Source organism: Enhydra lutris, unplaced genomic scaffold (genome assembly GCF_002288905.1).
Source record: "Enhydra lutris kenyoni isolate GAN:26980312 unplaced genomic scaffold, ASM228890v2 scaffoldscaffold13, whole genome shotgun sequence".
Lineage (NCBI taxonomy): Eukaryota > Metazoa > Chordata > Mammalia > Carnivora > Mustelidae > Enhydra > Enhydra lutris.
Genome location: NW_019154097.1, coordinates 28,245,179 through 28,273,068, shown reverse-complemented (window position 1 = coordinate 28,273,068; position 27,890 = coordinate 28,245,179). Strand labels below are relative to the sequence as shown.

The following is a 27,890-nucleotide window of genomic DNA, read 5'->3' as shown; positions in this document are numbered from 1 at the left end:
AGTACTACCGACGTCGAGGTGTTTTGTCCCAAAGAAGGACCCGTAGCGTTTCCCTCAGCCCCGGAGGAGGCCTTCCCTAATTGGGCAGCGTGCGTCTGCCCGACCACAGGAAGGCCGCCTCATTGGTTCGCGCAGTCGGGACTCCGGCGGCTTTTCTCTTAGAGCTCACGGCGCTGACCCACTTCTCTTCCTCCAACCCAGCGCTTCCTTCCTTCCGAAGTGTCCAGAGCTGCTGGCCCGAAAGGATCCGGACTGAGCTAGGCGGGGTAACTGCACTGAGGTCAGTCGGCAAGAAACGGCGGACATGGAACACGGGTGGGAGGTGATGTCTGCGCGCCCCTCGACCCCCACGGCCGCCTCGATTCCATGCCCTGCCCCCTCCTCTGGTCCCACCTCCATTAGGTTCTCCCAAAAGTTCCGCGCACCCCTCTGCCGCCCTTCCGTTGGCCCCACCCTCACCGCCCCCTGCGACCCCGCCTCCTCCACCAGCCCTTCCGCTTTTCTCAGCCCCACCCCCGATTCCTCCCCTCAGGGGCCCCGCCCCCTCCGCCGGCCCCGCCTTCTCCGGGAGCCTCTCCACGGGCCCTGCCCTAGCCGCGTCCTCTTCAAAGGCCCCGCCCTCACCGAGCGCACCCCTGGCGCGTCTCTCCGCCCATCCTGTCCCGACCGCTCCTCGTCACTTTAAATTTGGTTCTGGGCCCCCGCGGCTCCTCTTCACCCCCAGACCCCCGTATATGCACGTTTCTTTCCATCAGCCCTGCCTTCTGTGCACATTCCCTGACTACTGGGGTCTCTCGTTCCCGCGCCGACCCGGACTGCGTCCGTCTGTGCTTAGTGAATGGTGCGGAGACCTTGCGCTGGACTTTGGACATCCTTGCTTTCAGGAACCCCTGGGAGAGCCACACTGCAACGGAGTTTGACAGGCCCTTCCTTCCTTTAATGAAGGAAGCATGTTTGCGATGCTTAGAGGAGGGACTCAAGTTGTCACCGTTACTTCTGGAAGGGCAAGCTGGCCTCTGAGGAGCTAAGCAGTACCTTTCTCCCCAGGTGCCCTTGGCATCTTCTGATGCAGAGTCTTGGCTCCAGCCATTGCCTTTTGAACTCCTGGGAATTAGTAGGATCTTGTCAGGGCCCTTCTTTTAACCAAAGTTGGTAGGGCTTTCAGAGCCCATCCATCCACATGGTCACTGAGCTCTTCAAGGAAGTTGAAGGCAAGGGACAGATGAGTGATTGACCTAGACCAACAGTGACTCAGCGTCATACTCTTGATGCTGCTCTTTGGAATTTTTCCTGAGGATTCTGACCCAGTTTACAATTACCCAGCAGTCGTAGTCGATTAGGAAATCCTAAAAGTATGTGTAGGTGAAACCTCTAGTCGGTAAGTAGATTCCTCCAAGCCAACACGCTGGTACAAGCTATGGTACACGGAAGACAGTGACTGATATCCTCAGTCTGGTGGAGTCGGGTACCCTGGGGTCTGATCCCAGCTCCACCATTTGCTGGTTCTTGGCAAAGAACCTTCCCTTATCTGAGCTTCAGTTTTACCTTCTGCACAAAGAGCGTGATTGACCTGGTCACCCATGGCATGGATGGCATGCTTATGAAAAAAAATCAGTTTTCGGGTCTTAAAAATAGTAGGATCTTAGCATAAGTGAGTCCCTAGCCCATTGTCTGTCTGGTTCACACCATCAAAGAGCCTGATACATTGCCTCCTTCAGGCACCATGACGACCCTGGACGATAAGTTGCTGGGGGAGAAGCTGCAGTACTATTACAGCAGCAGTGATGATGAGGACAGCGACCGCGAGGACAAGGATGGAGGCAGGGGTGCGCTGGCCGGCACATCGATGCCTGCAGATGCTGAGTTGGCAGGCGAAGGCATCTCCGTTAACACAGGTACTGGACATCCCTTAGCTCTGGGATCAGGTTTAACAAATGTCCGTGAAATATGTATTTCCTGATCACTTCTCTCTAATTCCAGTCTCACTCCTAGTCTTCGTGTCATCATGTCCCTGCGCGTGCTTCTAGCCATTTCATTGCACAGTGCACACGTGCGTGCACACCATACACAGACCGTGAACACACACAGTGAACACAGACTGACTTGCATTTGAATCCGGCTTCTCAAATTCATAGTTGTTTGATATCACAGAAGTCATAGGTATCCATACTATATGGTGGTATAGAGTCCTAGAAATGGCATATTTACACTTTTACATTTTGATATTTCCAAATTGTGGCCATTAAAGTGGCGCTGTTTTATATGTAATCAGCAGTGTGGTTTTCCCCATACACTTGCCCTCCTGCTGTGTTAACAGAATCTGGGATCTCTGCCTCCTGCTGGATGACGTGGTAACTCATTGTAGTTTTATTTTCTATCTTTTTCAAGAGGGATGTTGAGCCTCTTTAAGAGATATTTTCCTATCCTTTACACGTTTTTAAAATTTGGTGGTTGGTCTTTTTTTTTTAGGGAGCTATATAGTAAGGAAGCTCATCTGTGGTATGCGCTGTAACTATTTCTCCCAATTTGTTGTTTGTCTTTTGATTTTATGTCCTTTTCCTGGCAGAAAACATTTTTTTTTTTTAATGTGCCTGAAAGCATTATTTTATACTTTCTTACTTTTGTTTCTTACCGAAAAGTTCTTTACTCCGGGATTATAAGAAGATTCTCCCATGCTTTTTCTTAGTACGTTCATGATTTCTTTCTTTCTTTCTTTCTTTCACTTGAATATTGATTCATCTGGAATTCATTTTGGTGCAAGGAATGTGGTAGGGCCCTCTTTTTGTCTTCATATTGCCACCCAGTGGTTTCAACACCATTTAGTGAATAAATCATCTTTTTTCTGTTGCTTTGAAATGTCAGTTTTATCATGTACTGAATTCCTCCCTGTAGTTGTGTCTTTACCTGCACTTCGTAGTCTCTTGTGTTGACTTGTCTTTCACTGTGCTGTATCACACTGTTTTTCATTACTGTGTGACAGGTTTCAGTATCTAGTGGGGCTGGTTCCACCTCAGTACTCTTCTTTGTCATCATTGTCCCAGCCTTTTTTTTTTTTTTTTTTAAGTAGGCTCTATACCCAGCGTGGGGCTTGAACTCACAACCCCAAGGTCAAGAGGCACATGCTCTACTGACTCAGCCAGCCAGGTGCCCCTTAACTTTTGCTTTCTTATTTTTCCAAAACAAATTTAGGAGCATGCACACATGGGAATGCATTAAGAATATAGATTAATTTAGGGTTAATTGGCGCCCTTGTGATGTTGGGTCTTCCTGGTCAGGAATATGGTATCGCTTTTCCATCCTTCTTTGTGTTTCTTGGTAGAACTTTAAAGTTTTCTTCATAGAGATTTTTAGATTTTTTTCCTGTGGTAACAGAGGTCCTCCAGACCTCAGTGGCTTGTGATAGTGAAGGTGTGTTTCTCAAATGTGTTATAAGCTACTGGTGTGGGTCAGCAGCAGCCCTGCCCTTGCTTCATTTATCCGCCGCAGGGTTGAAGGAGCAACCCTGGACCGGGACGTGCCTTTTCATGACCAAGTCTAGCGAGCAAGAGAGGACTGTTGAAAACATGTAACAGCTCATAAATATTCTGCTTAGGATTCATTGGCCAAAGCAAGTCACATGGCCAAGGCCAACATCAGTGAGCAGGAAATGCATATACTCATCCCCTAAGAGGTCCTATGGATCACATGGCAGGAGGCAGGGAGGCTTGGGGGTAACCTGACTAACAGAATAACCTGCCACAGTCTTGTTATAAAAATCTGGATAATGATACAGAATGTATGAATGTAGAAAGAAAAAAGTAGTGGTTCTGTCCCACTAGTCCCCTTGGATCCCCCTTCCTAGAGACAGCCTCTGTTAACTGTTGCCATTTCCTTCTAGTTCTTTTTCTGTGAACATACAAAGGTATGTGTGCATAAATAAATGTCCATACATATGTACACACACACACATAATTCCTTTTCTAAAAAGTGGACGATCCTACCATGATATTGTTCTGCATTTTGCTCTCCTTTTTTTTGGACCTAATATATTTGAGCATCTTCCATGGCAAGGAACATGGAGCTACCTCACTCTTTCTACGAGTTACCTTAGTTTCCTCTGAGTAGCTAAATCATGATTTATTTAGTGCCCCTCCTGATGTTGGGGCCCTAGCTCGTCCATTTAATCAGAGCAAGCCACGCTGCCCTGTGTGCATGCCACCGTGCCCCCGATGGAGCAGGCTCCGGCCGCATGTGAGCAGGCCCGTAGTCCTCTGGCCACTCTTGTCAGTCACCTCCGCATTCACCCCCCACTCAGGTCCAAAAGGGGTGATAAATGACTGGCGCCGCTTCAAACAGTTGGAGACAGAGCAGAGGGAGGAGCAGTGCCGGGAGATGGAAAGGCTGGTCAAGAAGCTGTCGATGACCTGCAGGTCCCATCTGGATGAAGAGGAGGAGCGGCACAAGCAGGAGGCACTGCAGGAGAAGCTCGGTGCGAAGGTAATTAGCAGCCCCCCCCCCCCCCCCCCCCCGGCCTTTCTCAGGGCGGCCACTGGCGCGCCGTGGGGATGCATCTTCCTTCTGAGTCCGGCTTGTCGTGGGTTAGGTGAGGTCAGCGTCTCTACCTCACAGTGCTCTCGGAGTACAAAGCCCAGTGCAGAGCCTGGCCCATTAACAGTGCTCAGTAAATGGGAGTTTTCTGTCCTTTATTGAGGCCTTACCTTGGGCCAGGAATAACCCTCTGAGGTCGGTGGCATTACCCTGTTTTACCGATGATGCATCCGTTAGTTCGAGGTGAGGGGGGCCTTGGCTCAGGGTGTGCAACCAGTAAGTGCTGATGGGAAGTAGGATCTCCAGCCAGATTTTTTTGCTCTTTTTGTGATGCTGCTCTGTTTCACCAGAAGCCTGTTCATGAGAATTTAGTGGAATAAGGCCACACAGTAGAAGCAAATGGATACTCTGGAAGATATTTGGGACTAGGTCCCTGACTCTCTCATTTTCCCCTGTATCAAAAGGACCATCTAGACCCCCCACCTGCTCTCTGAAGATGAATGAATGTCTAGGAGTGCCCGAGATCATTTGGCTATGGCCAGACAGCTCTTGGCTGGAAATTACTGGCCAGGATCAGGGAGCACATAAGGGGATTGAGAGAGGAATCATTTTCGTGGAGCAGGAGAAGGATTTGGGGGCATGAGACTTTCTGACCATAACAGCTCAGAAACAGCTCTTTCTTAGCAGTTACGGTCAGAAAGAGCCACTCTGGCAGGCCCGGATAGACTGGAGAGTTGGGAGCTGGGGGGAAGGATGGTGCTGGCCGTGATGCAGAAATGTCCATTCTGATCTGCTGTTGTCCCCTGGCCCACCCTCTATTCCGTGCCATACTAGGCAGAGCGAGGCACAAGGATGTCTTGTTGCACCAGGCTAGGAGCAGGAAGATACTTTCGTAACATAAGCCGGCTTCAGGGCAGTGTGCCCGCAGCTCCCAGGGCTTCCATATACTGAGATTAGAGCAGATGAAGCAACGTATCACATGACCACATGGGGCAATTGAGAGAAGCTGTCCTTGTCCTGCTGGATTATGTGCCATAGAACAGAGCCGGAAACTGGCTCCATGCCAGAAACACGGAAATTAAGCAAAGTATGGCACATTATGAGTAATTCTAAAAAAAAAAAAAAAGATACTTAGAAACATGAGGAAATATTTATGATGTAATGATGCCAAGTGGCAAAAGGAGGTTATGGCTTCATTGGTACACCCACAGCTGCTGTTAAAAAAAGCAAAAATAATTTCAGCTTGTGACTGGTAATAAAAAGCAACATTCAGTTTTAGAGAGTATATGTGACTGTGTGTTTTGGTGGGGGGGGCTGCAGAGCAAGAACGGTGAGTGTTCTTTTTAAAATTCCTTACTATCCTGTTGTCTTCTTACCAAAAATGACACAATGGGTAAAATAATTAATCCATTGTCAAGACTGACCAAAAAAAACCAAGCTCATGAAGTGATATTAGCTGCCTTTTTGGGTGGAAAGGCGTCATAACGCAGTAGTTCCAAGATTGGGGTTTTACAAAATCTAGTTTGAATCCTGGGCTCGTACCTTCTTGAACTGGTGCCAAAAATCTCAAGGTTATTATTATTATTATTATTGCAAGTTGGGAGCAATGACAGTTCCCTCCCGATGGGGTTCTCGGAAGAGTCCTGTGGGCTTTCACGCATACAGAGCACTGAGCAGGGTTCCTCGCGTCCCGTGAGCCCAGGTGCGTCCTGCGAGCGCAGATCGGGTTTGTGTGGCGTCTGCTAACTTGCCGGTCGTCCTGCAGATGACTCTGAAGGAGTTCGCCATGATGAACGAGGACCAAGACGATGAAGAGTTTCTCCAGCAGTACCGGAAGCAGAGGATGGAGGAGATGCGGCAGCAGCTTCACAGAGGGCCCCAGTTCAAGCAGGTTTTTGAGATCCCCAGCGGAGAAGGGTTTTTAGACATGATTGATAAAGAACAGAAAAGCACCCTCATCATGGTCCATATTTATGAGGACGGCATTCCTGGGACCGAAGCCATGAACGGCTGCATGATTTGCCTTGCTGCTGAGTACCCAGCTGTCAAATTCTGCCGGGTGAAGAGCTCGGTGATTGGGGCCAGCAGTCGCTTCACCAGGAACGCCCTTCCTGCCCTGCTGATCTACAAGGGAGGTGAATTGATCGGCAATTTTGTTCGTGTCACTGACCAGCTGGGGGAAGATTTCTTTGCTGTGGACCTTGAAGCTTTTCTACAGGAATTTGGATTGCTCCCCGAAAAGGAAGTCTTGGTGCTGACGTCTGTGCGTAACTCTGCCACCTGTCACAGTGAGGATAGCGATTTGGAAATAGATTGAACTGCTAGTCTAATTGCATAGATTTCTCATTGTTTTGGCTGGAAGACACATGGCTGTGTGTTTATTTTTGTTCCTTCCTGTGTTGTGTGGCATCTCAGCTGTTCTTTGTAGTCCCTTTTATTATACGTAAAGTCAAGAAATTCTTAGATTAAATTGGAATGCTGAATCACCTTGTGGCTAGCAGCAGTGACTTAAAATTGTGTAAACAGGAAGCCAGGCTTTTCAACTGTTTACCTAAGATTCTTCAGCATGACATCTCTGTTACTGTTTCTAGTCAATATTTACATAACGTCCTAAAGACAGTGTCCTAGAAATTGTCTTCAGATGGTCTCAGAGGTCTCTGCCAGGCCTGGGAATATAATTCTATAGTTAGTGTGTTCTTTGCAACATAAACAGTGTGTCTCTTTCATCAATGATCATAAATTATATTTACTTGTAATCAGATCCATAGTCCTGGAAGGCAGTTACATTTTTACCCTAGACCCTCTTCTCTACCAGGGTCTTGTTTAAAGCTTCCCGACAATGGTTGTTGGCCCCATCAAGAGGGGTGACCTCTGCTGTTGGAGCCAGTGTCCCGCTCAAGCATTATTAAGTCTTGAATAGGAGGAAAGATTGATGCTGACTGCCCTCTTGATGCTGAAGGCCAGCTTAATTTAGAAATCAGAGCTGGTTTGGAGCTGGGAAGCCTTTTGAAAGGAGGATCTCTTAAGATAACTCCTGGTCATTTCTTTGTCTTTCTCTTACTTAACAATGTAAGTTTTTGTTTTAATGTAGCTTTTTAAAAAGCTTTTTTTTTCTTTTTTTTGGATACTGGAAAAATAATATTTAACAGAGGAACATTTGCCAAAATACAGAAGTGAAAATAAGAAAGTTAGAATAATATCTAATTCTACCGCCTATCTACTGCCTAGGGTAAAACACTATTAACATTTTGGCATATTTCCTTCCATTGTATTTTCTTTGTATATGTAGACGTTTTGGTTGTGTTTAAACAAAACAATGGGATCATTCTGAGCATACTGTTTTATAGTATGGTCAGCTAATATAGATCAAACTTTTTTTCATGTCATTAAATAATCTACAACATTTAAAAAATGGCCATTGATATTCCACTGTGTAGATGGCGCTGTAATTTGCTCGGTGGTTGTCTCTTAAAAAGAAAAACAGCAAAGACTTTTTACTACGGAAGTAATAGATGTCCATTGTAGAAAATGTAATAAAAATTATTGTTAAAAAGTGATTTTAAAAGTCCTGTAATTCTGCCAATCAAAAATTATCCGCTTTATCATTTTTATAGGTAGCCTTCTAGTCTTTTCTATTCATATTCATATTTATAATAATGATTGTCATTTGAATGCTTTTCACTTGTTTTTTCTTAAAACGGTGTACATTCTAAGGTCGGGGAGATGTAATCTGGAATTAAAAGATTAACTTTAAAATTCATTTTTGCTTTTCCTGGTTATTCAAGAGTGGACTAAATGTAGAAGGATCTTGAAAATATCCGTCACGCTTTATCAGTAGGAGGAAAGTGTATGGTTTATCTGCTTTAAAAAGATCACCGTAGAAAGCGTGGAAAAAGCAGAGACAACTGTTGTCAATGTTCTTGTTTATTTCCCTCAGTCTTTTTTTTTAGTGTTTTAATAACATTGAGAACTTATTAGATTTAATTTTGTGTTCTACTTTATTTAATATTATATCATAATTACTTCAATATGTTATAAAAATTCTAAATAAATAATTTTTCATGGCTTCATAATACTCCATCATATCGATATACCATGATTTATTTAACCAGTTCCTTAATATTGGGTATTTAATTTTTTTTTTTTTTTGAGAGCACACATGCATGAGTGGTGGGAGAGGGGGAGAGGGAGAGAGAGAATCTTAAGCAGGCTCCACGCCCAGCGCAGAGCCTGATGTGGGCCCGATCTCATGACCCTGAGATCATGACCTGAGCTGAAACCAAGAGTCAGATGCTTAACTGCCTGAGCCACCCAGGCGCCCCAATATTGGGTATTTAGATTCCAGTTTTTCATTAAAACACTTAGCATCTTTGCATTTGGGGCTGAAATGTTGGATTGTTCTCTTGTATAGATTTCTAGAAGAGGAATTCTTGGTGGGCAGGCAAGAACATTTACAAAAAAATTTTTTTAAAGATTTATTTATTTGAGAGAGAGAGACTGCCTGAGCAGGGGAAGGGGCAGAGGGAGAGAGAGAGAATCCCAAGCAGACTCTGCAGAGCATGGAGCCTAACTTGGGGCCCGATCTCATGACTCTGAGATCACAACCCGAGCCGAAACCAAGAGCCGGATGCCCAATGGACTGAGCCACCTAGGTGGCCCGCAAAATAGTTTTTAGAAACCATCTTCTGTTCCTTTTGGAAATGAAAATACCACTTGTAGAACCTTTACTTTGCCTTTCAAGAACAGAGATTCTAGAATAAAATACACAGACATGGAATGGGGAAGTCCTCAAGTACTAAATCTCTTACTCAGATATAGAAGAAACAGTACAGGCTCAGGAGTCAAGAAAGATCTGCGTTGGAATCCTGTCACTGCTGTAGCGCCTCGTGAGGACCTCGGCATCTTGAGGCTCTGTTTCCTCACCCCTGCAATGGGAACACTGTGCTTCACCTCTTCCGGGATAGCAGTTCTCAACGCGTGTTCCCGCAGCAGAGGAGTCAGCCTCACTGGGGAACTTGATCAAAATGCAGATTCTCCACCTCCACCCTGATGCGCGGACTGCATCAGAAATGCTGGGAGTGGCCCAGCACACTCTACAAGTCCTCCAGGTGACTCTGAGGCTCATGCAGGTGTGAGAATCACTGACGTACGGATTGAGGTGAATGACAGCAGTAATCACAAAACAGCTTATTTGAGTAAGGGAGGAAAGGATTTGAAACAAAACGCTCAGTTTTTCTTTTCCTCTTTATGTGGTTCTCCTTTTTAGCCATGGAAAGGAGAAAAGGAAAGAAACATCTATTTGTCTGTCATAAGCTGTGTCCCTGTAGTATCCAGATTGCACTTTCTTCCAAAACGAGAGTCCCGGGAAGGCACAGGCTTTGTTTTCCTTCCAGTGTGTGGCATAATCACTCTTCACTCCAGGAATAATAGGCTAACATTTACTGGCTTTGTGGGCAAGATGCTGAACCCCTCTGTGCCTCAGTGTCTTCATCTGTGAAATGGGGATGAGTAACATGAGTCCTTTCATATCAAATATTTCGAACATAGCCTTCAAATAAGTTTTTATCATCCCCAGTGCCCATTACTGTGCCTGACTCTTGCTAAGGATCAATAAACATTTAATAATGTTGGCTAACTGAACATAATTAAAAATAAATAAATAGGGCGCCTTGGTGGCTCAGTGTAACGGTTAGGCCTCTGCCTTCGGCTCGGGTCATGATCTCAGGGTCCTGGGATCGAGGCCTGCATCGGGCTCTCTGCTCAGTGGCGAGCCTGCTTCCCCCTCTTCCTCTGCCTGCCTCTCTGCCTACTTGTGATTTCTCTCTCTGTCAAATGAATAAATAAATAAAATCCTTAAACAAAAATAAATAAATAAATAAATAAAATAAGAAAATAAAGGACATATTATATTGGCCCACTGAATACCAACAGCCTTTCAAGGTAAGAAATAAACAGTAACTTTTCGGACATGAAGAAGCCAAGACTTAGCAGGATTAAGTGACCATTCCAGCTTGTGGGCGGGGCAGGGTATAAAACCTGGTCTGTGTATTTCCAGAATTTATACCATTTCCACAATGTCGTGTTAGTTCTGCATGGAGGAAGCAGATGATCAAGGGACAATAAAACAGATCAATTTAAAAAAGAAAAAGTGGGGGCACCTGGGTGGCTCAGTCAGTTAAGTGTCCGACTCTCGATTTCAGCTCAGGTCATGATCTTGGGTTGGTGGGGTCCAGCCCAGAGTTCGGCTCCCTGCTCAGCAGGCGTCCGCTTGAGGATTCTCTCTCTCCCTCTGCCCCTTACCCTGCGCCTCCATGCAAACTCGTTCTCTCAAAGTAAATACATAAATTAAAAAAAAAATAATAAAAAAGAAAAAGTGGAGAGAACAGGTTGGAGGAAGAAAATTAGGGAGAAAATTTTAAGAGAACAAGGAGTTAAGCTGGGTGGAGCCCAGGTCTCTGGTCCTGCCTGTGTTTCATGTCAGAACCCCTGCCCATCCGGGCTGTGGCTGTGACCTGCTGGGGGTCCCCCTTCCCTGCCAGGATGCCACAAAGTCCTTCCCCCCCAAGTCTACCCAGAACCATACTGCCACTGCCTGTCCACTGTTGGTGGCAGTGATCCAGAGAATAGTGAACTTCGTGAACTCTAGCTCTCTCTTGGCAGCCAGCTCTGTTCCCCAGACAAACCTCTTCCTCTCCCCAGACCTTAGCTTCCCCATTTGTAAAATAAAAGCTAAATTATATGCTCTTTTAAGACCCGTCGGGCTCTCAAGTTTTATGAATTCATGCATTTTGGAAAATCACCTCATATTTTGAAAACTTTGAAAACTACAGGAAAATGAAAAGAATATTACAGTTAATACCTGTATAGCCTTCATTTCATTTTACCCCTAACATTTGCTACACTTGCTGTATCTCTGTTTCTTTTTGTGGAACCTTGTTAAGTCTTTCCTGTCTCTTTAGGAATAAGCAGTCACACCGTTGCCCGTACTTCTAGGGGTTATGACAACATTGATTAAGAAAAGTTTTGAGGGAGGCCCCTGGGGTGGCTTAGTCGGTTAAGCATCCAACTTGTGATATTGGCTCAGGTCATGATCTCAGGATACTGAGATAGAGTCCCATGTAGGGGAATCAGCTCGAGATTTTCTCCCTCTGCCCCACCCCCAACTCATGCACTTTTCTTCTCTAAAATAAATAAATAAATCTTAAAAAAAAAAAAGTTAGGAGGGCTCAATGCCTGACTCCAGCAAAAACTGGCCATGGCTTTGCTTTCCCACCTAAGTGGGATAACAGTAGCTTGCTTGACAGGCCCATGAATTAATGCCAGTAAAGTAATTAGCACTTTGCTTAACACAAAGGAATGTCCCAGTAGGTCATCTACTGTTGTTTTCATGCTATCATTTTGTATTTCTTTAGTTCAGTGAAAAATGTAGGTTTTTTCCTAAGTGTGGCTTGAATGACCTTTTCTCCCTTTCCTGTAGAGTAACCCCTTCTTCAGTGTTTGTGGTTGCCCCAGTTGAATTGTAAGTATTTGTTTACACAAAATACGATGAAGTATTTGGGGACAGGGACTGTCTTCCTGTCATTTCCGGTTTCTGATTAGAGTTGATGGAAGCTCACGTTGGCTGCTTAAGTGGGGAAGGAAAATCGCCAAGGCTGAAGTAGGCTGAAATTCACATTAGGGTAGAAGGCTCTCTGCTATGTTGCTTTTCCAGAAATGTTACATGTTTTTGATCAGAGGTGAACTACCTATGCTCCCTGAACCAGGTTACAAATTCCAGCGAAACCCTCCACCCGGCCAAAGCAAGAGGAAATGCCAGTTGTAACTTGGTTTTGGCCACATGGTGGCAGCAGAGGCGAGGGAAAGAATAGTTTCGTTGCTGTTGGTAAACCCAGCCACAGACTTCCCATTTCGGGGCTGAAGGAGATGCTTACTACCATGCACTAGTCATTTTAGAGAATTTGTTTTTCGGAAAGAGAACCAGAAAGTATTACATACACACACTTTATTAGTGAGTAACAAAGCAAAAAAAAAAATATTAGTTGATGAATACAACATGCGTGCACTTAACTTCCGTATTATGGTCCGTTAAGGCTGAGAGAAAAGCTGGCCCAGGAAGAGAAGAGGAAAGCAGGGGCACTCACTAGTCCCAAGTGAACACTCCCAAGCTCCCTAGTTCAGAGCACAGGCTTTGTGTTCAAATCCCAATCCTGCCACTGATCCCCCAATGACTCTTGTCCCCTCCCTGTGATGGTGCAAGTGACCAACATATATTGAGACTTACCAGGTGCCAGGTCATTACTCTAAGCACTTCAGTATTTATTTAATTATTTTTTAGTTTTTTAATTTAACTTTTTAAAAGTAAACTCTACTGCCAATGTGGGGCTCGAACTCATGACCCCAAGATTAAGAGTCACATGCTCCACCAACTGACCCAGCCAGGCACCCCTATTCTGAGGACTTTATATATATTTTCTTGGACAATTCTCATAACAACCCCGGAGAGATATTATTATCCTCATTTATAGTTAAGCAATTTGACTGAGGTCAACCAGCCGATGAAAACCGATGTCAGGACTTAACGTGCCCAGGAACTCAGAGCTCAGAAGTCAGGATCTTAGTACTACGTGGCATCCTTACCTCTGCACAGGCTATGATGATGTCCACCCAGAAAGGCTGCTGGGAAGAGATGAGGGGTGCCTGCCCCGTGGTTGGTGTTATGGACTGAGCTAAGACACTGATTCCTAGTAATTTCTATACATTCAAGAGAGGAGGGAGAAATAGGACACCTCAAACTTACCTGGAAGGAGAGTTGGGAAGAATCACAGAATCCTCTGGCCTCTGGGGTTCATGGTGGACCTTGCTGTCCATCTTTTCCAGAGCTGTGTATTTGCTACACCCTTTGCATTACCTCTGAACACTTCCCGTGTAAGCACAGCCTTTCTAAAGGCAAGGATGCTGTCTCCCTTTTGGCAAGCTCAAGTTTTATAGCATATAGGGCCAGGATTCTGTGAGTGTGCCTGGGAGACCACCTGCAACAAAATCTCCTAAGGTACTTATTTAAAATGCAGTTCCAGGGGTGCCTGAGTGGCTCAGTGGGTTGGGCCTCTGCCTTCGGCTCAGGTCATGGTCTCATGTTCTCAGGGTCCTGGGATCGAGCCCCGCATCGGGCTCTCTGCTCAGAGGGGAGCCTGCTTCTCCTTCTCTCTCTGCCTGCCTCTCTGCCTACTTGTGATCTCTGTTTGTCAAATAAATAAATAAAATTTAAAAAAAAAATGCGGTTCCAGCCCTCACTCCTGACCCTCCCATGCAGGATGTCTGGGGGTGGAGGGTAGAATATGCATTTTACATAAACAGGCCAGGTGATTCTGACGCATGGCAAATAGATTCAGAGTAAGAAGGGAGGGAGGGGAGGGCTTTTAATTCCTCATTTTAGCCCAGAGCCAGATCTCCATTCAAATACTGATTCTACTGCTTTGTAGCTTGGAGCCTTGGGCAAGTTACCTCCCTGGGCTGCAATTTCCTCATGGGGATAATAATGTGGGCTGCACAGTATTTTTATGAGGATTAAATGGTATGATGAAGGCAAAGCCACCAGCACGAAATCTGGCCTATCATTAAGTAGCTTTCTACCTTGTCATTGTGGTTTCTGAGGTCTGTGGTTACTGGATTTTGTGATGCATGTGGTGATGGTCTTGGTCATGGTTTTACCAAATGTCGGTTGTTCTGTGGTCCTTGGAGAAGAAGGGGTGGAAATAGTGTCTCTGTGTGTGGGGGTGTGTGTGTGGGGGGGTCTGGCTACTTGCCAAACAGAGAGTTATTTGATTAGTTTTGCTCATCTTATTTTTTCCAGCCTTCATCAATTTCTGTTTCCCTTCCCACAAGAGGAGAGGCGCTGACAGTGTTCCAGTGTGGTTTGAATTTAAGTGTAGGAATGAGCATAAAGTCTCCAAAGAAAGGAGCCAAGAGATGAACCTGACTCTGTGCAGAGAGAAGGTGGACTTGGTTATGAGAACAGAAAGGGGGAGCCGTGACTCCTATTTCCAGGTGCTCCTGGTCCAGTGGAAAAGCGTAATTCCTACTCTCAAAGAATCCTCCGTAGATTCATGCTTTGGTAGAGCAATCCTTGGGACATTGAAGGGGTTGGGACATGCTGTGTTGGGGATAAAGACAAATATCAGAAATAACTCTGGGAGCTTCATCAGCTTGCTATTACTATGTAACATCACCCGAAGACTCAGTTGGTTAAAACAGGCATCATTTATTTTCACTCCTATGTCTTTGGGACAGCTGGGCCCTGGCTGATCTTGGCTGGGCTGCTCTCGCATCTACAGGTTAGGTAGGGATTCAGGTTAAGTGACTCTGCTCCATGTGTCTTTCATCCTTCTCTGTGGCCAGTGGGCTAACCGGGCATGTTCTTCTCACGGCACTGAAAAACGCAAGAGAACAAGCCCAGTATCGTGGCTTCTTTTCATACGTACTAATATTCTATTGACAAAGCAAGTTATGTGGTTGAACCCAGAGACATGGAGGGCAAAGTTACGTGGCCAAGGGCATGGGTTCAGGGATGGGTGAATGGGGGCCATTGATGTAATTGACGAGATTCCTCCATGAATTTCCTCAACTCTGCTTCGATCTCAAGTCCTTGCTTCCTCTTAGATGCTGCTATATAGCACTTCATACCTGTCTTCTGGCTTGGATCATAATCCATGCTACCATTATGTACATGAGTGCAAGAGCTGTGTGCATAGTCCTGGTGCCTGGTGAGTAATAGTAAGAGAGAGAAGACAGCGAACAATGGGAGAGAGTAGGAACCACTGACAGAAATGAGAAAACAGGAGAGGCACATAAAAGTAAAGGGAGTGGAGGAAAGACACTGAAAGAGACATGAATGGGGTGAGTTAGGGAATCTTCTGTACTAAGCATCTGGCTCTACCAGTTGCCCGGAGTATTGATCTATCCCAAGTATTTAAAGCAGCCATATCTGCATTGAGACGGAATCTTGTGTTCTTATTTTTCATGTGTGCTGGTTGCATTTTTCTGGTGGCAGTCCTTGCATGAAAGATTAGATAGGTTTATAGAAATTTCCTTCGTACCCGGAGAAGGAGTAATCAATTTACCATGTATGATTGGAGTCTCTTTCCCTACTGAGATCTCTCCAATTGCTGCACCTTTGAAACAAGGTTGCCTTGCTTTATAATGCAGGAAGATTGCATGAGAAGCAAGGGTATAGAGGCAAACTCAAATTCCTTTCTCGAAATGAAGTTGTTTGTTTTTTTCTTAATGAGGTGGGTCATAGTGCTCCATGTTATTTTGAATAAACTGAAAAGTTGAACGTATTGATTCTGGGAGGGTGGGCTAGATCGATTTTGAAATGGCCGGAAGTCACTTCAAGACAAAGTCAAGGATATGGTGGGGAAGAAGCAGGTTTCCGTGTGCAGCATAAAGACTTTCTGAAGAGGGACTGCTATGAACTATAGCAGTCTCACTGGGATAAGCATAAACTCTTCCAGGGGAACAGCCTGGGAGCAGAAATTACAAGCATTTGCATATGCTTATTTTTTTAAATTTTTTTATTTTTTAGCGTAACTGCATATGCTTATTTTGCTTAAGGTGTTCAAAATTGGTTTTTTTATGTTTCATGTGAAAAAGCTCCAGGGGGATATTCTTTAGTGGATTTAAGAGCTCCCCTGTAGTCTTTCTGGAGTTTGGAGAGGGATTTATCCTCTTGTCTTCATGTCAATGTCAGCTGAGAGATCTACCCAAAGTAAAGCAAGAGGCTAGATCTAGGTAGGAGTGGGTTGGGGATGGGACCCAGGGACCCACATGCCTGGTGACTGAGGCTATTTACATGCCTGCCATTCCCTTCTCTTGCCTGTCCTACTGGGGGTCTGGAAGTGGAGCACCCTTCTAGGGTGTGACTAATTCTTTGGGATGACACCTGGGTAGGATGACCAGGGCAGGGCTGGTGGTCCAGAAGAAGGAAGTATTGGTAATCTCCGAAACCCCACTGTGTCCCTCTCCCCTTATGCAGAAACATCACCTGGAAGAAGATCAGAAGATAGACAAAGCAAAAGCATATTGCATACGTATTCTCTGTGCCAGGTTCTAGAGACACCACGGGAACTCAGATAAGGTCCCTCGTGGTCAGCTCATAGGGTGTGTCCAGGTCCCTCGGGACACACCCTCCTCCCTTGGTTAGGGCTGATGGTGCAGGTGTGGAATGGTTGGTGAGCCTCACGACCAGTATCTTTGTGAAACTTCAGAGAAGGCAGAGGGAGGATGTGGGTTGTGAAGCAAGGGACAGGTGACTGGGAGAGTAGCAAAGATCTGGCATCATATCATGAGCAGATAATCTGGGAGTGGATGGGTGGAAAGAGGACCAGGAAAAAGTGGCCTCAGTGTCAGTGCAGGGCGAGCTATGGAGTCTGGTGGGCTGAGCAAGGAAGCCTGAAGGTTACCACTAAGTGTGTGTGAACTTGGGCAGGTCCCTTAACCACTCCAGGCCTCATTCCTCCAGTGTATCAAATGAAGGGATTGGATTAGATCTGGGGGCCCTTCGGGGAGGTGGAGAAGCATCAAGGAAGTAGAGAAGGTGCCTTTGATTCTCATCTCACCTAGACTGTGCTGCTTTTTTCCCTTTCAGTTTTATATATGTTTCTGTGTCAGTTTATTAGAAAAATAGTGTTTTTAAGATTTTATTTATTTATTTGACAGAGAGAGAAATCACAGGTAGGCAGAGAGGCAGGCAGAGGGAGAGGAGGAAGCAGGCTCCCTGCTGAGTAGAGAGCCTGATGCGGGGCTCGATCACAGGACCCTGAGATCATGACCTGAGCCGAAGGCAGAGGCTTAACCCACTGAGCCACCCAGGCGCCCTGAAAAAAAATTTTTTTAAAATATTTTGTTTTTTGTTTTGTTTTGCTAAAACGGCTAACGTTTAAGCTCCCTTTTAATTAATTAGTTAACTAATTAAGGTCAAACAGCATAGTGTGGCAGTTCCAGAACCAGGTGGTGGCAGGCTTGTGAGTGGGACCTGGAAAGGCCCGTGGGTAAGCCAAAACTGCTATAGCCCTCCTCCTCCCTGGAAGGGGAAGAGCCCAAAAGGGGAGGGTGTGTGGGGTGGGGTGGGGTGGGGTGGGGTGGGGGTGGATTTCTTGGAGAGCTGGGGACATAAAAAAATAAACCGATTTTGGGGCGCCTGGGTGGCTCAGTGGGTTAAGCCGCTGCCTTCGGCTCAGGTCGTGGTCTCAGGGTCCTGGGATCGAGCCCCGCATCGGGCTCTCTGCTCAGCAGGGAGCCTGCTTCCTCCTCTCTCTCTGCCTGCCTCTCTGACTGCTTGTGATCTCTCTCTGTCAAATAAATAAAATAAAAAAAAAATAAACCTATTTGGTAAAAAATTGGGCATATCATGAAGCCTTTCGGACCCCAAATATGTCCTCACCTGAGCCAGTGCACCAGCCCCGGTCTGGGATTCCTTCTTGCAAGTTCTCCCACCGAGGCCCCCAAACCTGGATTCTGTGGGGTCTGGATTCTGTGGGGCCCCCGTTAAAATGCACCTGCGCACCTCCAGCTGCAGAAGGGCTTGTTCTGGTTCTGCTACCGACTCGTCTGCCGTCTCGGAGCCTCAATCCTCCTCTGTCAAGTGGCAGTAAGAATACCCTTGCTTTGTGTGGGTAAAAGCAAATGAAGGGCTGGCCCATGATAAAGACTTAAAGACCACCTCTTTACCTGCCACCTGTCCCTAACGCCTGCAGCCCAGCCCTTCTTTCCTGCTTTGGTTCATTTCCTGAACTTAACAGTGCATGCCCACTGCACGCGCCTTCTACAGAGTTCCTGGTGTAGCCGACAGGTGGTGTCATAGTAAACAAGTACAATAACAAAGAATTTGAAGTGTGCACAGCTTCTAAATGCTTATCAGCATAAAAATAGATGATCATTTATTCATCTCAGATGTCTGGAGTGTCTCCTACCCGCCATACTGGGTACACTGGGAGAGGTCAACCCCTTGACGCATGGGTATGTGAACTTTTGTCCGTGTCCCAGACAGTTGAGAAGTCAATTATTTGGGAATACATGGTGATGTGATGGAAAATAAGGTGCCAGTCCCCACAAAGCAAGACTTGGGGATTTGCACCCTCCCTTACAGCTTTAGATCATCAGAAAATTGTAGCATGCACCCTAAGTGTCCAGGAGTGAGTGTTGGAAGAAGGAATGATGAGGAAGAATGGGCACAAGCTTTGCCACCTAAAAATCATGTAAACGTGGAAAAGTCCATTCTTGTCTTTGAACCCAGTTTCCACGTCTATGAAACAGGATCATAATATCCGTTTCCCTGGTTTTTGTGGGAATAACGTAAGATCAGGCAAGGCTCTGCTTCATAGCAGGTGCTTGGAAAGTGATAGCTATGACTATGATTTTGGAAAAAGCACAGAACAGATGATCACATTCTTTAATTGTCCCTGTGGGTGATGCAGTCTCTCCTTGGCGGGGTCCGGGGCTTAGGAGTCCGCAGCTGAGATCCTCCGTCCGGGGCAAAGGGCTTGGAGTGCTCCCTGCACATCACGGTTCCGGAGACTGTATATGATGGGGTTTAGCATGGGGGTAACCACGGTGTACATGACCGTGGCCACTCGGCCTCGCTCTGCCTCATACTGGGATGTGGGCTGGAAGTAGACGGCGATGACTGTCCCGTAGAAGAGGCCCACCACTGCCAGGTGGGAGCCACAGGTGGACACAGCCCGGAGCCTCCCGGAGGCTGAGGGCAGCCGGAGTACCGTAGCCGCAATGGCCCTATAGGAGGCAAGAATGAGCAGGAAGGGAGTGACCACCACCGCGGCGCCCTCGGTGAAGATGAGCAGCTGAATGTGGCGGGTGTCGGAGCAGGAGAGCCTTAAGAGAGGCTGGTGGTCACAGAAGAAGTGGGGCACTTGGTGGGAGGCACAGAAGGACAGGCGAGCCATAAGCAGGATATGCAGGAGGGAGTGGAGGTGGGACACCAGCCACGCGGTCGCCACCAGGGCTGTGCACACGGCCCGGGACATCCTTGTGGCATAGTGGAGAGGGTGCCGGATGGCCACGTAGCGGTCATAGGCCATGGCGGCCAGGAGACAGCTATCAGTCACACCCAGGGCAAAGAAGAAGTACATCTGGGTCAGGCAGCCAGCCAGGGAGATGGAGCGGTCATGGGCCAACAAGTTGGCCAGCATCTTGGGGACAGTGATGGAGGTAAAGCAGAGGTCAGCAAAGGACAGATGGGCCAGCAGGAAGTACATGGGTGCGTGCAGGGCTGGACTGGCCCGGATGGCGGCCACAATGAGTCCATTACCCAGGATGCCTGCCACATACAGGACCAAGAAAAGCACGAAGAGAGGCCGCCGCTGTCCAGGACTTGTGGTCAGTCCCAATAGGATGAATGGGGCTCCCTCCGAAGACTCATTGGTAGCATCCATGGCTGGGCTGGTTCTTCCCCTAGACCCACAAGGGTTCTTTCTACTCCTGGGGCATCTCCCCAGTGTCTAGGAAAAGGGTGAAGTGTGACTACATTTCTCAAGGCTTCCTGGCCATGGGGGAAATCACGGGTTTGGAATCAGACAGCCCTGGTATTACACACAGGTGTGACTGTGGGCAAGTCATGTCACCGCCCGAACCCTCTTCCTTTCTGGCTTTAGGTTTCCCATCTGTAAGATGAGGGAACTGAACTAAGTGATCTTCTAGGCCACTTCCAGCTCAGATACTTTGTGATTTTAAGCAACAATAGAACAAAAGGTGTTGCCCAGGATGGAGGCTAGAGCAGGAAGAAAGTATGGAAGAAAAGACAGAGGGAGGATCCACACAGCAGGTAAGAGTTCTGACCATGAGGCACTTATTTCCACAAAGTAAAAATGGGGAAAAACAGAACAAAACAAGATAGGAGGGAGGACCACACCTTTCAGAACCCCGAGGATAAAGACAAGAGCCCCAACTTCCCAAGGGGATAGAGCACAAGGATCTAATGATGTTCTGATAACCAGACTGCCTTCAAGTGTTCCGCTGGCAGCGGATGATAGAACACAGTTGAGCAATATCTTCAGATTCTGAAGGGAAAAAAAATGTATTGAACTTAGAATTTGATGCTAAAGCAAAATAATAATCAAATGTGAGAGAAGAATAAAGGTATTTTCAGACTTGCCAAAAAAAAAAAGTACACAAGAATCAGGATGACTCCCCATATACCTTAGGAACTTTCCCCATGAGATCAAGCACTCTTTGAGAATCAAGCTAATGCCCAACCTTTTGAGAGAAACTTGCACAGACAGATACACCAGCCAGATGGCAACTTGCTTTATGTCTCTCATTTTTCCCCATCTGTGTCTGTTGCAGCAAACTTGAGAGAGGTTTTAGGACAAGGTTTGCTGGAGGCCTTTGCTGAGACGATCCCTGCAGGGGAATGATCTCCTAATTCTTCCTGTGTCCTTCTCTATTAAAAATATAAAATAAATAAAATAAAGCCCCTCCCTACCCTAGTGTCTTCCTTTTTTCCCCTCCATTGTGTAAGAAGAATCCTCTGGCTTTGGCTCCCTGTAGAGCATTTTCTCAGAGTCCCCATCATGTGCCACCTTCCAGGAGGGTGAGTGGATGGAGGGTAGGGTGGTGGGGGCAAGCTCTTTACAAACTGGACCTGTTCTGACCTGTGTCTACACTGGTGTCAATGAACATTAAAACGCACGGAGCTGTTTGTAGGACATCCATATATAATCACAGACACAGCCGTGCAGGCTTGCAGACTTGCGCAGCCGCAGGAGGGTCTGGTCTCTGCAAATGCACAGGCACAATCCGTAATATACAGAAATGTGGACCTCGCGGAGGCGTCACACAAAAGTGGACAAGTGAAACCACAAACTCCCAGACTCAAATCATCATACACGTAAAGAGACGGTCAGATATAATCACGACATAGTGCTGAGGCCAGAGAGTGACGATCGGTCACATGCTCCTGTTTGTGGAAACTCACAGCACCATGTACAGCGACTGGGACCTGCCGTGCCCATCTGTGCTTCTGTAGACGACCACCGGCTCTGTGTAAGTGCTCTACCAGTGCGTGCTCCTGCCCATGCTAGGCACACCCGATCCCCTCGCTGATCACCTTGTCATCATGCACAGCCTCAGGGGCTCACAGCCTCCCACTGTCATGCACGTGGTGACACTCACTCGCTTGGATCACCGCAGAGCTGCGCCAGCCTGCCTCCCCTTTGACATCGTTGTACGGTGACAGTAATGCACAATCATGGCCTCACACAAACAGCAGGCACTCTCACACTCACACGTGTGTCTCATGCTCACAGTCGCATGTGGGAAAACAGGTCTGTGCGCTGTGCCCCGGTGTACCCTCTGGCCTCTCCGCATCGCAGGAAGGAATGGCAGCAGGGCCCCTGCATGCTCTGTCACCGGGGTATCTGAGGAGGGAGTTATTGGCCACAGCTGACGGGGTTTGGGGGCTCGGGAACACTTTAGCAACCTCCCCACCCCCAGAGGCAATACCGCGCCTTCCCCTGGCCCTCATCCCTGGGGCAGGATGCAGCTCAGCCCTGGGACTTGTTATGCTGCCTCTCTAGGGCCCAATTTGTTGGGAGAAAGGGGGCGTTGGTGCTGCCTCCACCTCAAGGGACATTCAGGAGCTCAAACATAGGGAGGGTTCTGCCCCTCAGTCCCTGCTTGGGAAGGCCAGAAAGAAGGGTCAGACCGACTCCTGAGCCCCGAGCAACAGTGACTGGGGTCGGGGGCAGGGGAGCCCAGGGTTTACAGCCGTAGCTTCCCGGGTGGCCAACCCTCCTGTCCCCCTCTGCTGTTGCTGGTGGCTTCTTTTTTTTTTTTTTTTTTTTTTTTTGGTAGATGATTCTACCTAGTAAGTGTTGATAAACGCGGCAGGAAGTGGAGGAGTGTGGGAGGGACCGTGCCTCTGGTGACCGGCAGCGTGTATGTTTGTGAGACTGCATGTGTGAGTGTGCAGGATTATATGCTTGGGTGCGGAGAGAGCGGTTGTGTCTCCGTGCAACTGGCTGGAGCACGTGTGTGAGTGTGCTGCTGCATCTGTGTCTGTGTGGGTGGCTGTGTCTATGAGAGTGTTTCTTTGTGCATGGATGTCTCTATGTTGGGGAGGGGTCTGCGTTGCTGGGTGTGTATCGTGACACAAGGGAATGGTGCCACACATAGCATTCCAGGCGGGAATGGCTTTGCATGACTCCGTGTCAGAACAGCCATAAAGGGGGGAGTTGGAACATAAGAACTTTCAGTGATTCCCTATTGCCTACCGGGTAGAGTCCGCATTCCCCTACCTAAGACCCCACCCATGACCTCGCTCATTCTCAGACCCTCAGTCTTCAGACTTCCCTCTGCTTCTTTTCTAGTATGCCCCTCTCAAGCCAGTTAAATTACTGTCCTTAAAATCTCCTGCATGGTCTGGGCTCATTTCATGGCCATGTCTTTATACCTGTTTGTCCTTCCCCTACGGAATGTTCCTTTCCCAATTCCCACCCACGCTGTAAGGCCCACAACACCTTGTGCAGTAAGTGCCCTGAATCAGACCCCCAGTTCCCCCCACCTCAAGCCTGCTCTTGTCCTGACTGCTTATCTTGGGAAATGGTGTTGAAGGAGGTTTAAAAAGGAAATATTTGACCAGAATTGGGGAAATTTCCTGGACATTTCACTTTGGGGTCAAGGATCTGTTTCTCTTCCCTCATCCTCCGGATTAGGCTGTTACTGCCTCCCAGTCCTTCCCCTTCTCTTTTGCTTGTTCTCTCTATTATATAGGCCCAGCATAGTAGCCTGCAACTTCACCTTAATGTGCAGGATTTCTGCAATTATTGCATTATTATTTTTATTATTTATGTAATTAATATTGTAATTATTGCTGCTCCACTGATGCTATCCATGTGGGAGGACCTGTGGACATCCTGTAGTGTCAAGACAGTGGAAGGGGCCAGATGTCTCTAGAAACTTCCCTGATCATGGTGGGGCCTGTACATGTCATGAGAGCCCAAGAACATGCACAAAGAAGAAAAGATCAGAGAGGAGGTCTTTAAGTATAAATTACTGAACTGGGGGCAAACTTCATATTCTCAGTCTGGAGGCTGCCAAATTTTCTGATAATGCCTCTAACCATTGTCATAGCTTGTGAGTTGTTACAGTGATAAGGAGGCAAGGACTGGGAAAGGGTTATAAAAGTCTGTGATGGGAGAAGGGGTTTTAATTTAGGGAAACTTTTGTCGTAATGTGTTGACCTAGGATATTTTACCCTCTGCTGTTGAGATGTGTGCTAATCAGGAAACAAGGTGACCAACCATTCTGGTTTTCCGAGCTCTGCACAGGTTCTTAGGTTCTAATAAGAGCTCACATGGGACTTGGTGTTTTAAAACTAGGACAGCTTTGGGAAAATCAGGACAAGTTGGTGACCCTTTCAGGAGACCTATAAAATCTTCTAAGATAAAGAGACACTTTTGTGCATATCCCTCTCTCCATCACACTGGGACACCCCAGAAGACCATGGTTACTGAGAGGGAGGGTCCTGGTCCTGGTAACAAGGAGTGTCACCTTCCCAGGGAGCCAGGCCGAAACTTCAGTCTTCTTGCAATCTCGTGCCTGGTGGCTGATTTCTCTTTGAAGGGAGGTTGGATTGGTGAGGTGGAGAGGAAAGAAGAGACTCTGTGGGGAACTTTATTGGAGTTTGAACGCCATACCTCTCCATCCCTGGCCTCATCACAGCCAAATCAGGAGAACTGGAGGGGGATCAGGTGGGAGCCGACATTGGCTCTGGCCATGCTCCATCTCTCCTCAGCTCCTGCTCAAACTCTCAGGGTCCGTTCCTGTACTGCTCCTCTGCATGAAGGGGCTTTCCAGGCAGAATGCCATGCGTTGGCCTTGCCCATGTGGAACTGAATCAGGGAGGCAAAGAAAATCTGTCAACATTGTGAACTCTGGGTAGATGAAAATCCCAAGAGCATTGGGTCAGAAGGGTGCAGAGTGACCCCAGGCTGAGAGCCCTGTGGTTAGCCAAGAGGTCTGGGCTATGGCATTCCTTCTCCTAACACTAATTCTGCCTCTGGATGTTGTAATCTAAACACAAAGCAGTCTATTGTACTGGGCCATGTGCTAATCTGAGTATGTTCACAATTCTGAATGAAATGTAAATGCACCAATAAACATCTTGTACCCCTAAGCTTTAGGACATGTGAATCATTATCTATAACCCCAAATAAATCTTAAATTTAGACCCAAGACATGTCAATTAAATACTTAAAATACTCTTCTTATGTTTAACTCTTATCTAGTTCTGAGCCTAGATTCACTGCTATAATAACTTTAGACCGTGACTTAAACTTATCACAAATTTTATCCACACATAAATTTAACTTACCTAACAGATCTCTGATATGGACTACACTCTAACCCAAATGTACTCTAGCAATAAAAGTGAAACCTGAACGCCAGCCTTAATTAGCCCTGTACTCTAAAACTAACCCTCAATTATTTCTAATAAGAGCTCAAGTTTATCCAAACTCTGACTGCTAAATTTATCCCAAACCTACTACTAATTAAAATCAACCCAAATCCTATAATACATGTAATTTCAATTCAATCCTAAACTTATCTGATTGCTTTTAAATTCCAAACCCAGCCCTGGCTCTATCCTTACCCTAACCGTTGTTTTAGGCATAACCAGAATCCTAATCCTAACCCTATTCTAACCACATCCATAATTCTGACCCTTCCTAACCTCATCATATACCTGACCTAATGTAGCAGGGGCCAGATTCTAACCTAACTATTGGAATTTTAGGAATGAGCCTGTGTATGTTCCTGTGCTGTTCAGCCATTTCCGGGAGAGATGGAATATATAGGCTAATAAGGAGGGGTATTTGTTTTATCAGATTCAGTCCCATTCTTTGATGTGAGAGGGTTCTGAAGATGCTCTCTGCGGGTCAAAGAGAGCAGGAGCAGCCTTACTGGTCATGAAGAACCTTAAAAGGGCAAGAATCTAGGAACACTTAGGGCCAACACAGTTTTTACCTGGTGTTTCTGGGAAACAGACTTCTAGAAGTTCAAGTGGCAAATACATCCAGTAAGTTCACCTGGTAATATCTAGGGACTCGAGTTTTGAACACTGAGGAACCTAAGGCAGCTCAACAGCCACATTAGCCTGATCTTGGTTCTGGCTCTAGATGTTGGTCCTAGATTAACCTCCTTGGGAGATTCTTGCCTCCCTTCTGTTGCTTCTCCCCCTTTCTAGTCCCTTCAACAATTGCAAGAGTCAGCCAAGCCAGAGGTTCATCTGTCTTTACCCACAGGGACAGGGGTCAGAAAGGGACCTCTTATCTTGTCATAGCTCTAATCAGGCTCATTGGACCTCTTATTAGTGCTCTGGACCAGGACAGCAGAATCGGCTCCAAGTCCTTTTGACTGCCTCCTTGACCTCCTTGTTGCGGAGGCTGTAGATGAGCGGGTTGAGAGCTGGGATGACAAGAGTGTAGAACACAGATGCCATCTTGTCGGTGTCCAGGGCATAGCTGGAGCTGGGACGCAAGTACATGAAAATGAGTGTCCCGTACAGCATGGCTACAGCCGTGAGGTGAGAGCCACAGGTAGAGGCTGCTCGGCGGCGACCCTCCGCCGAGCGCATGCGAATCACAGCCCCAACAATGAAGCCATACGACACGACAATGACCGACACAGTGGCTGTCTGGATGAAACCACAGACAGCAAAGAGGAGGAGCTCATTGAGACTGGTGTCATTGCAGGAGATGGCCAGCAGTGGAGGGATGTCACAGAAGAAGCTGTTGACCTTCCGGGAGTGGCAGAAATCCAGGCGGAAGGTGAAGGTCGTGTGGACAAAGGCACTGACTGCTCCACCCAGTGCTGATGCTCCCAGCAAGGCCAGGCATACACGCTGTGACATGGCTGTTGTGTAGAGAAGAGGGTTTCCGATGGCCATGTAGCGGTCATAGGCCATGGCTGCCAATAGGCAACACTCAGCGTCAGCCAATCCTGCAAACACAAACATCTGGAGGGCACAGGCCATGTAAGGGATGGTGGCATGGGGCAGCAGCAAGTCCACTAGCATCTTGGGGCCGATGGCTGAGGAATAACAGGCGTCCAGCAAGGAGAGGTTGGCCAGGAAGAAGTACATAGGCGTTTGAAGTCGGGCATCTAGGCGGATCAGCAGCACCATGCCCATATTTCCCAACAGGCTCACTAGGTAGACTGGCAGGAAAATCAGGAACAGGGTCATGCGTAGGTCCCAGCGATCCGTGATGCCCAGGAGGATGAATTCAGCAGGGGTAACCCTGGTCCAGGTGAGGTTCTCTGTAGTCATCCTGCTGGATAGAGACTAATGAGAGGCAAAGCAAGAGGGATATAAGACATAGATTATGCCCACCATGGAGGAGGGAGGAGAGAGCACTGGGAGGTAGGCAGACTCGGACTTCCATTCTACCTGTGTAACAACATTGCTGTGTGTCCTTGGACAGGCCACATAACCTCTCCAAACCTTCCTTTCTAATTCTGATGAGTTACTGCAACTTAACCTTCCTGAGGGCAGAATTCTTGTCTGTCTTACTCAGTTTTGTATCCACAGTACTGAAAACATTGCCTGGCACATAGTAGGTACTCAACAAACGTTTGTGAAATGAATGAATGATGGATGGGGCAATAGTTAACATCTGGCCAAGGTTGGAACACTCCATGACTCCAGATGCATTTTACTCTCCAGTTTCCCAAGGAGGAAAAGAGACAATGAAATGAATAGAAAAATCTCCTGACCCAAAGGGAAACTAGTGATGGATCTTGAGGTTCTGGGAGGACATAGTCCCATTGGAGTACGACCTGAGTGGAGAGAGTTCAGATGTGGTCTAGTATCTTGGGGAGGCAACAAGAAGTGGACAGAGGTTTGAATGTAATCCAGGGCCAGACTCTCCACCTCTCTGAGCCCGAATTTTCTCATCTGTGTAATGAGAGACAAGGGTGCAAGGATTAAATGAGAGAATACATGTAAAATATCTCTCTCACACAGGGCCCAGTACACAACAGGGATTTTCAGGAAGAATCAATGAACTGAATTGAGCTAATGCCTTGACTCATTACCAGAAGAAAGCAACTTTCAGGCAATTAAAAATAGTGTATTTTCTAGAAAGTGTAACATCGCTTCACACTATTGTGCCTTTGCATTTGCTCCTTCTGCCTAGAATCCATTTCCCTTTTTTGTGTTTGGCAAAACCGATCTTCGATGTAAAGGCTTACCTAATGCACTCAAAGGAAACAAAACCACTCCCTTGTTTGACCCTGCTGCACTGAAGCTTCCATCTGTTGTGGCCCGTCAGCCTTCTAGTCCCATATTT

The 27,890-nt window shown here is 46.9% G+C and overlaps 3 protein-coding genes across 4 annotated transcripts; 1 reads left to right on the top strand and 2 right to left on the bottom strand.

The window, feature by feature from the left end:
* The first annotated feature begins 81 nt into the window (after positions 1 to 81).
* Positions 82 to 7,617, top strand: LOC111146409 (phosducin like). 2 transcript variants are annotated; one of them, XM_022501949.1, is made up of 4 exons: positions 82 to 280; positions 1,719 to 1,895; positions 4,295 to 4,476; positions 6,293 to 7,617. In XM_022501949.1, exons 2-4 carry the CDS (start codon positions 1,724 to 1,726, stop codon positions 6,842 to 6,844), a joined length of 906 nt encoding a protein of 301 aa, XP_022357657.1. In that variant the 5' UTR covers positions 82 to 280; positions 1,719 to 1,723; the 3' UTR covers positions 6,845 to 7,617. The 2 variants fall into 2 exon arrangements, with proteins under 2 accessions (XP_022357657.1, XP_022357658.1); XM_022501950.1 differs by lacking the exon at positions 82 to 280 and adding an exon at positions 526 to 1,378.
* Positions 7,618 to 19,022: 11,405 nt separating this feature from the next.
* Positions 19,023 to 19,973, bottom strand: LOC111146325 (olfactory receptor 1K1). The gene has a single exon (XM_022501837.1). It carries the CDS (start codon positions 19,971 to 19,973, stop codon positions 19,023 to 19,025), a length of 951 nt encoding a protein of 316 aa, XP_022357545.1.
* A 5,936-nt stretch (positions 19,974 to 25,909) lies between these two features.
* Positions 25,910 to 26,869, bottom strand: LOC111146390 (olfactory receptor 5C1). Its single transcript, XM_022501922.1, has one exon. The coding sequence runs from the start codon at positions 26,867 to 26,869 to the stop codon at positions 25,910 to 25,912; it is 960 nt and encodes a 319-aa protein (XP_022357630.1).
* Positions 26,870 to 27,890: the final 1,021 nt, after the last annotated feature.

Excerpts from the sequence above, each read along its gene's own strand:
- LOC111146409 (XM_022501949.1), top strand. The coding sequence starts at position 1,724 with ATGACGACCCTGGACGATAAGTTGCTGGGGGAGAAGCTGCAGTACTAT. Across the intron at positions 1,896-4,294 it reads AGGCATCTCCGTTAACACAG|GTCCAAAAGGGGTGATAAAT; the intron begins GTACTGGACATC and ends CCCCCCACTCAG. Across the intron at positions 4,477-6,292 it reads AGGAGAAGCTCGGTGCGAAG|ATGACTCTGAAGGAGTTCGC; the intron begins GTAATTAGCAGC and ends GTCGTCCTGCAG.
- LOC111146325 (XM_022501837.1), bottom strand. The coding sequence starts at position 19,973 with ATGGATGCTACCAATGAGTCTTCGGAGGGAGCCCCATTCATCCTATTG.
- LOC111146390 (XM_022501922.1), bottom strand. The coding sequence starts at position 26,869 with ATGACTACAGAGAACCTCACCTGGACCAGGGTTACCCCTGCTGAATTC.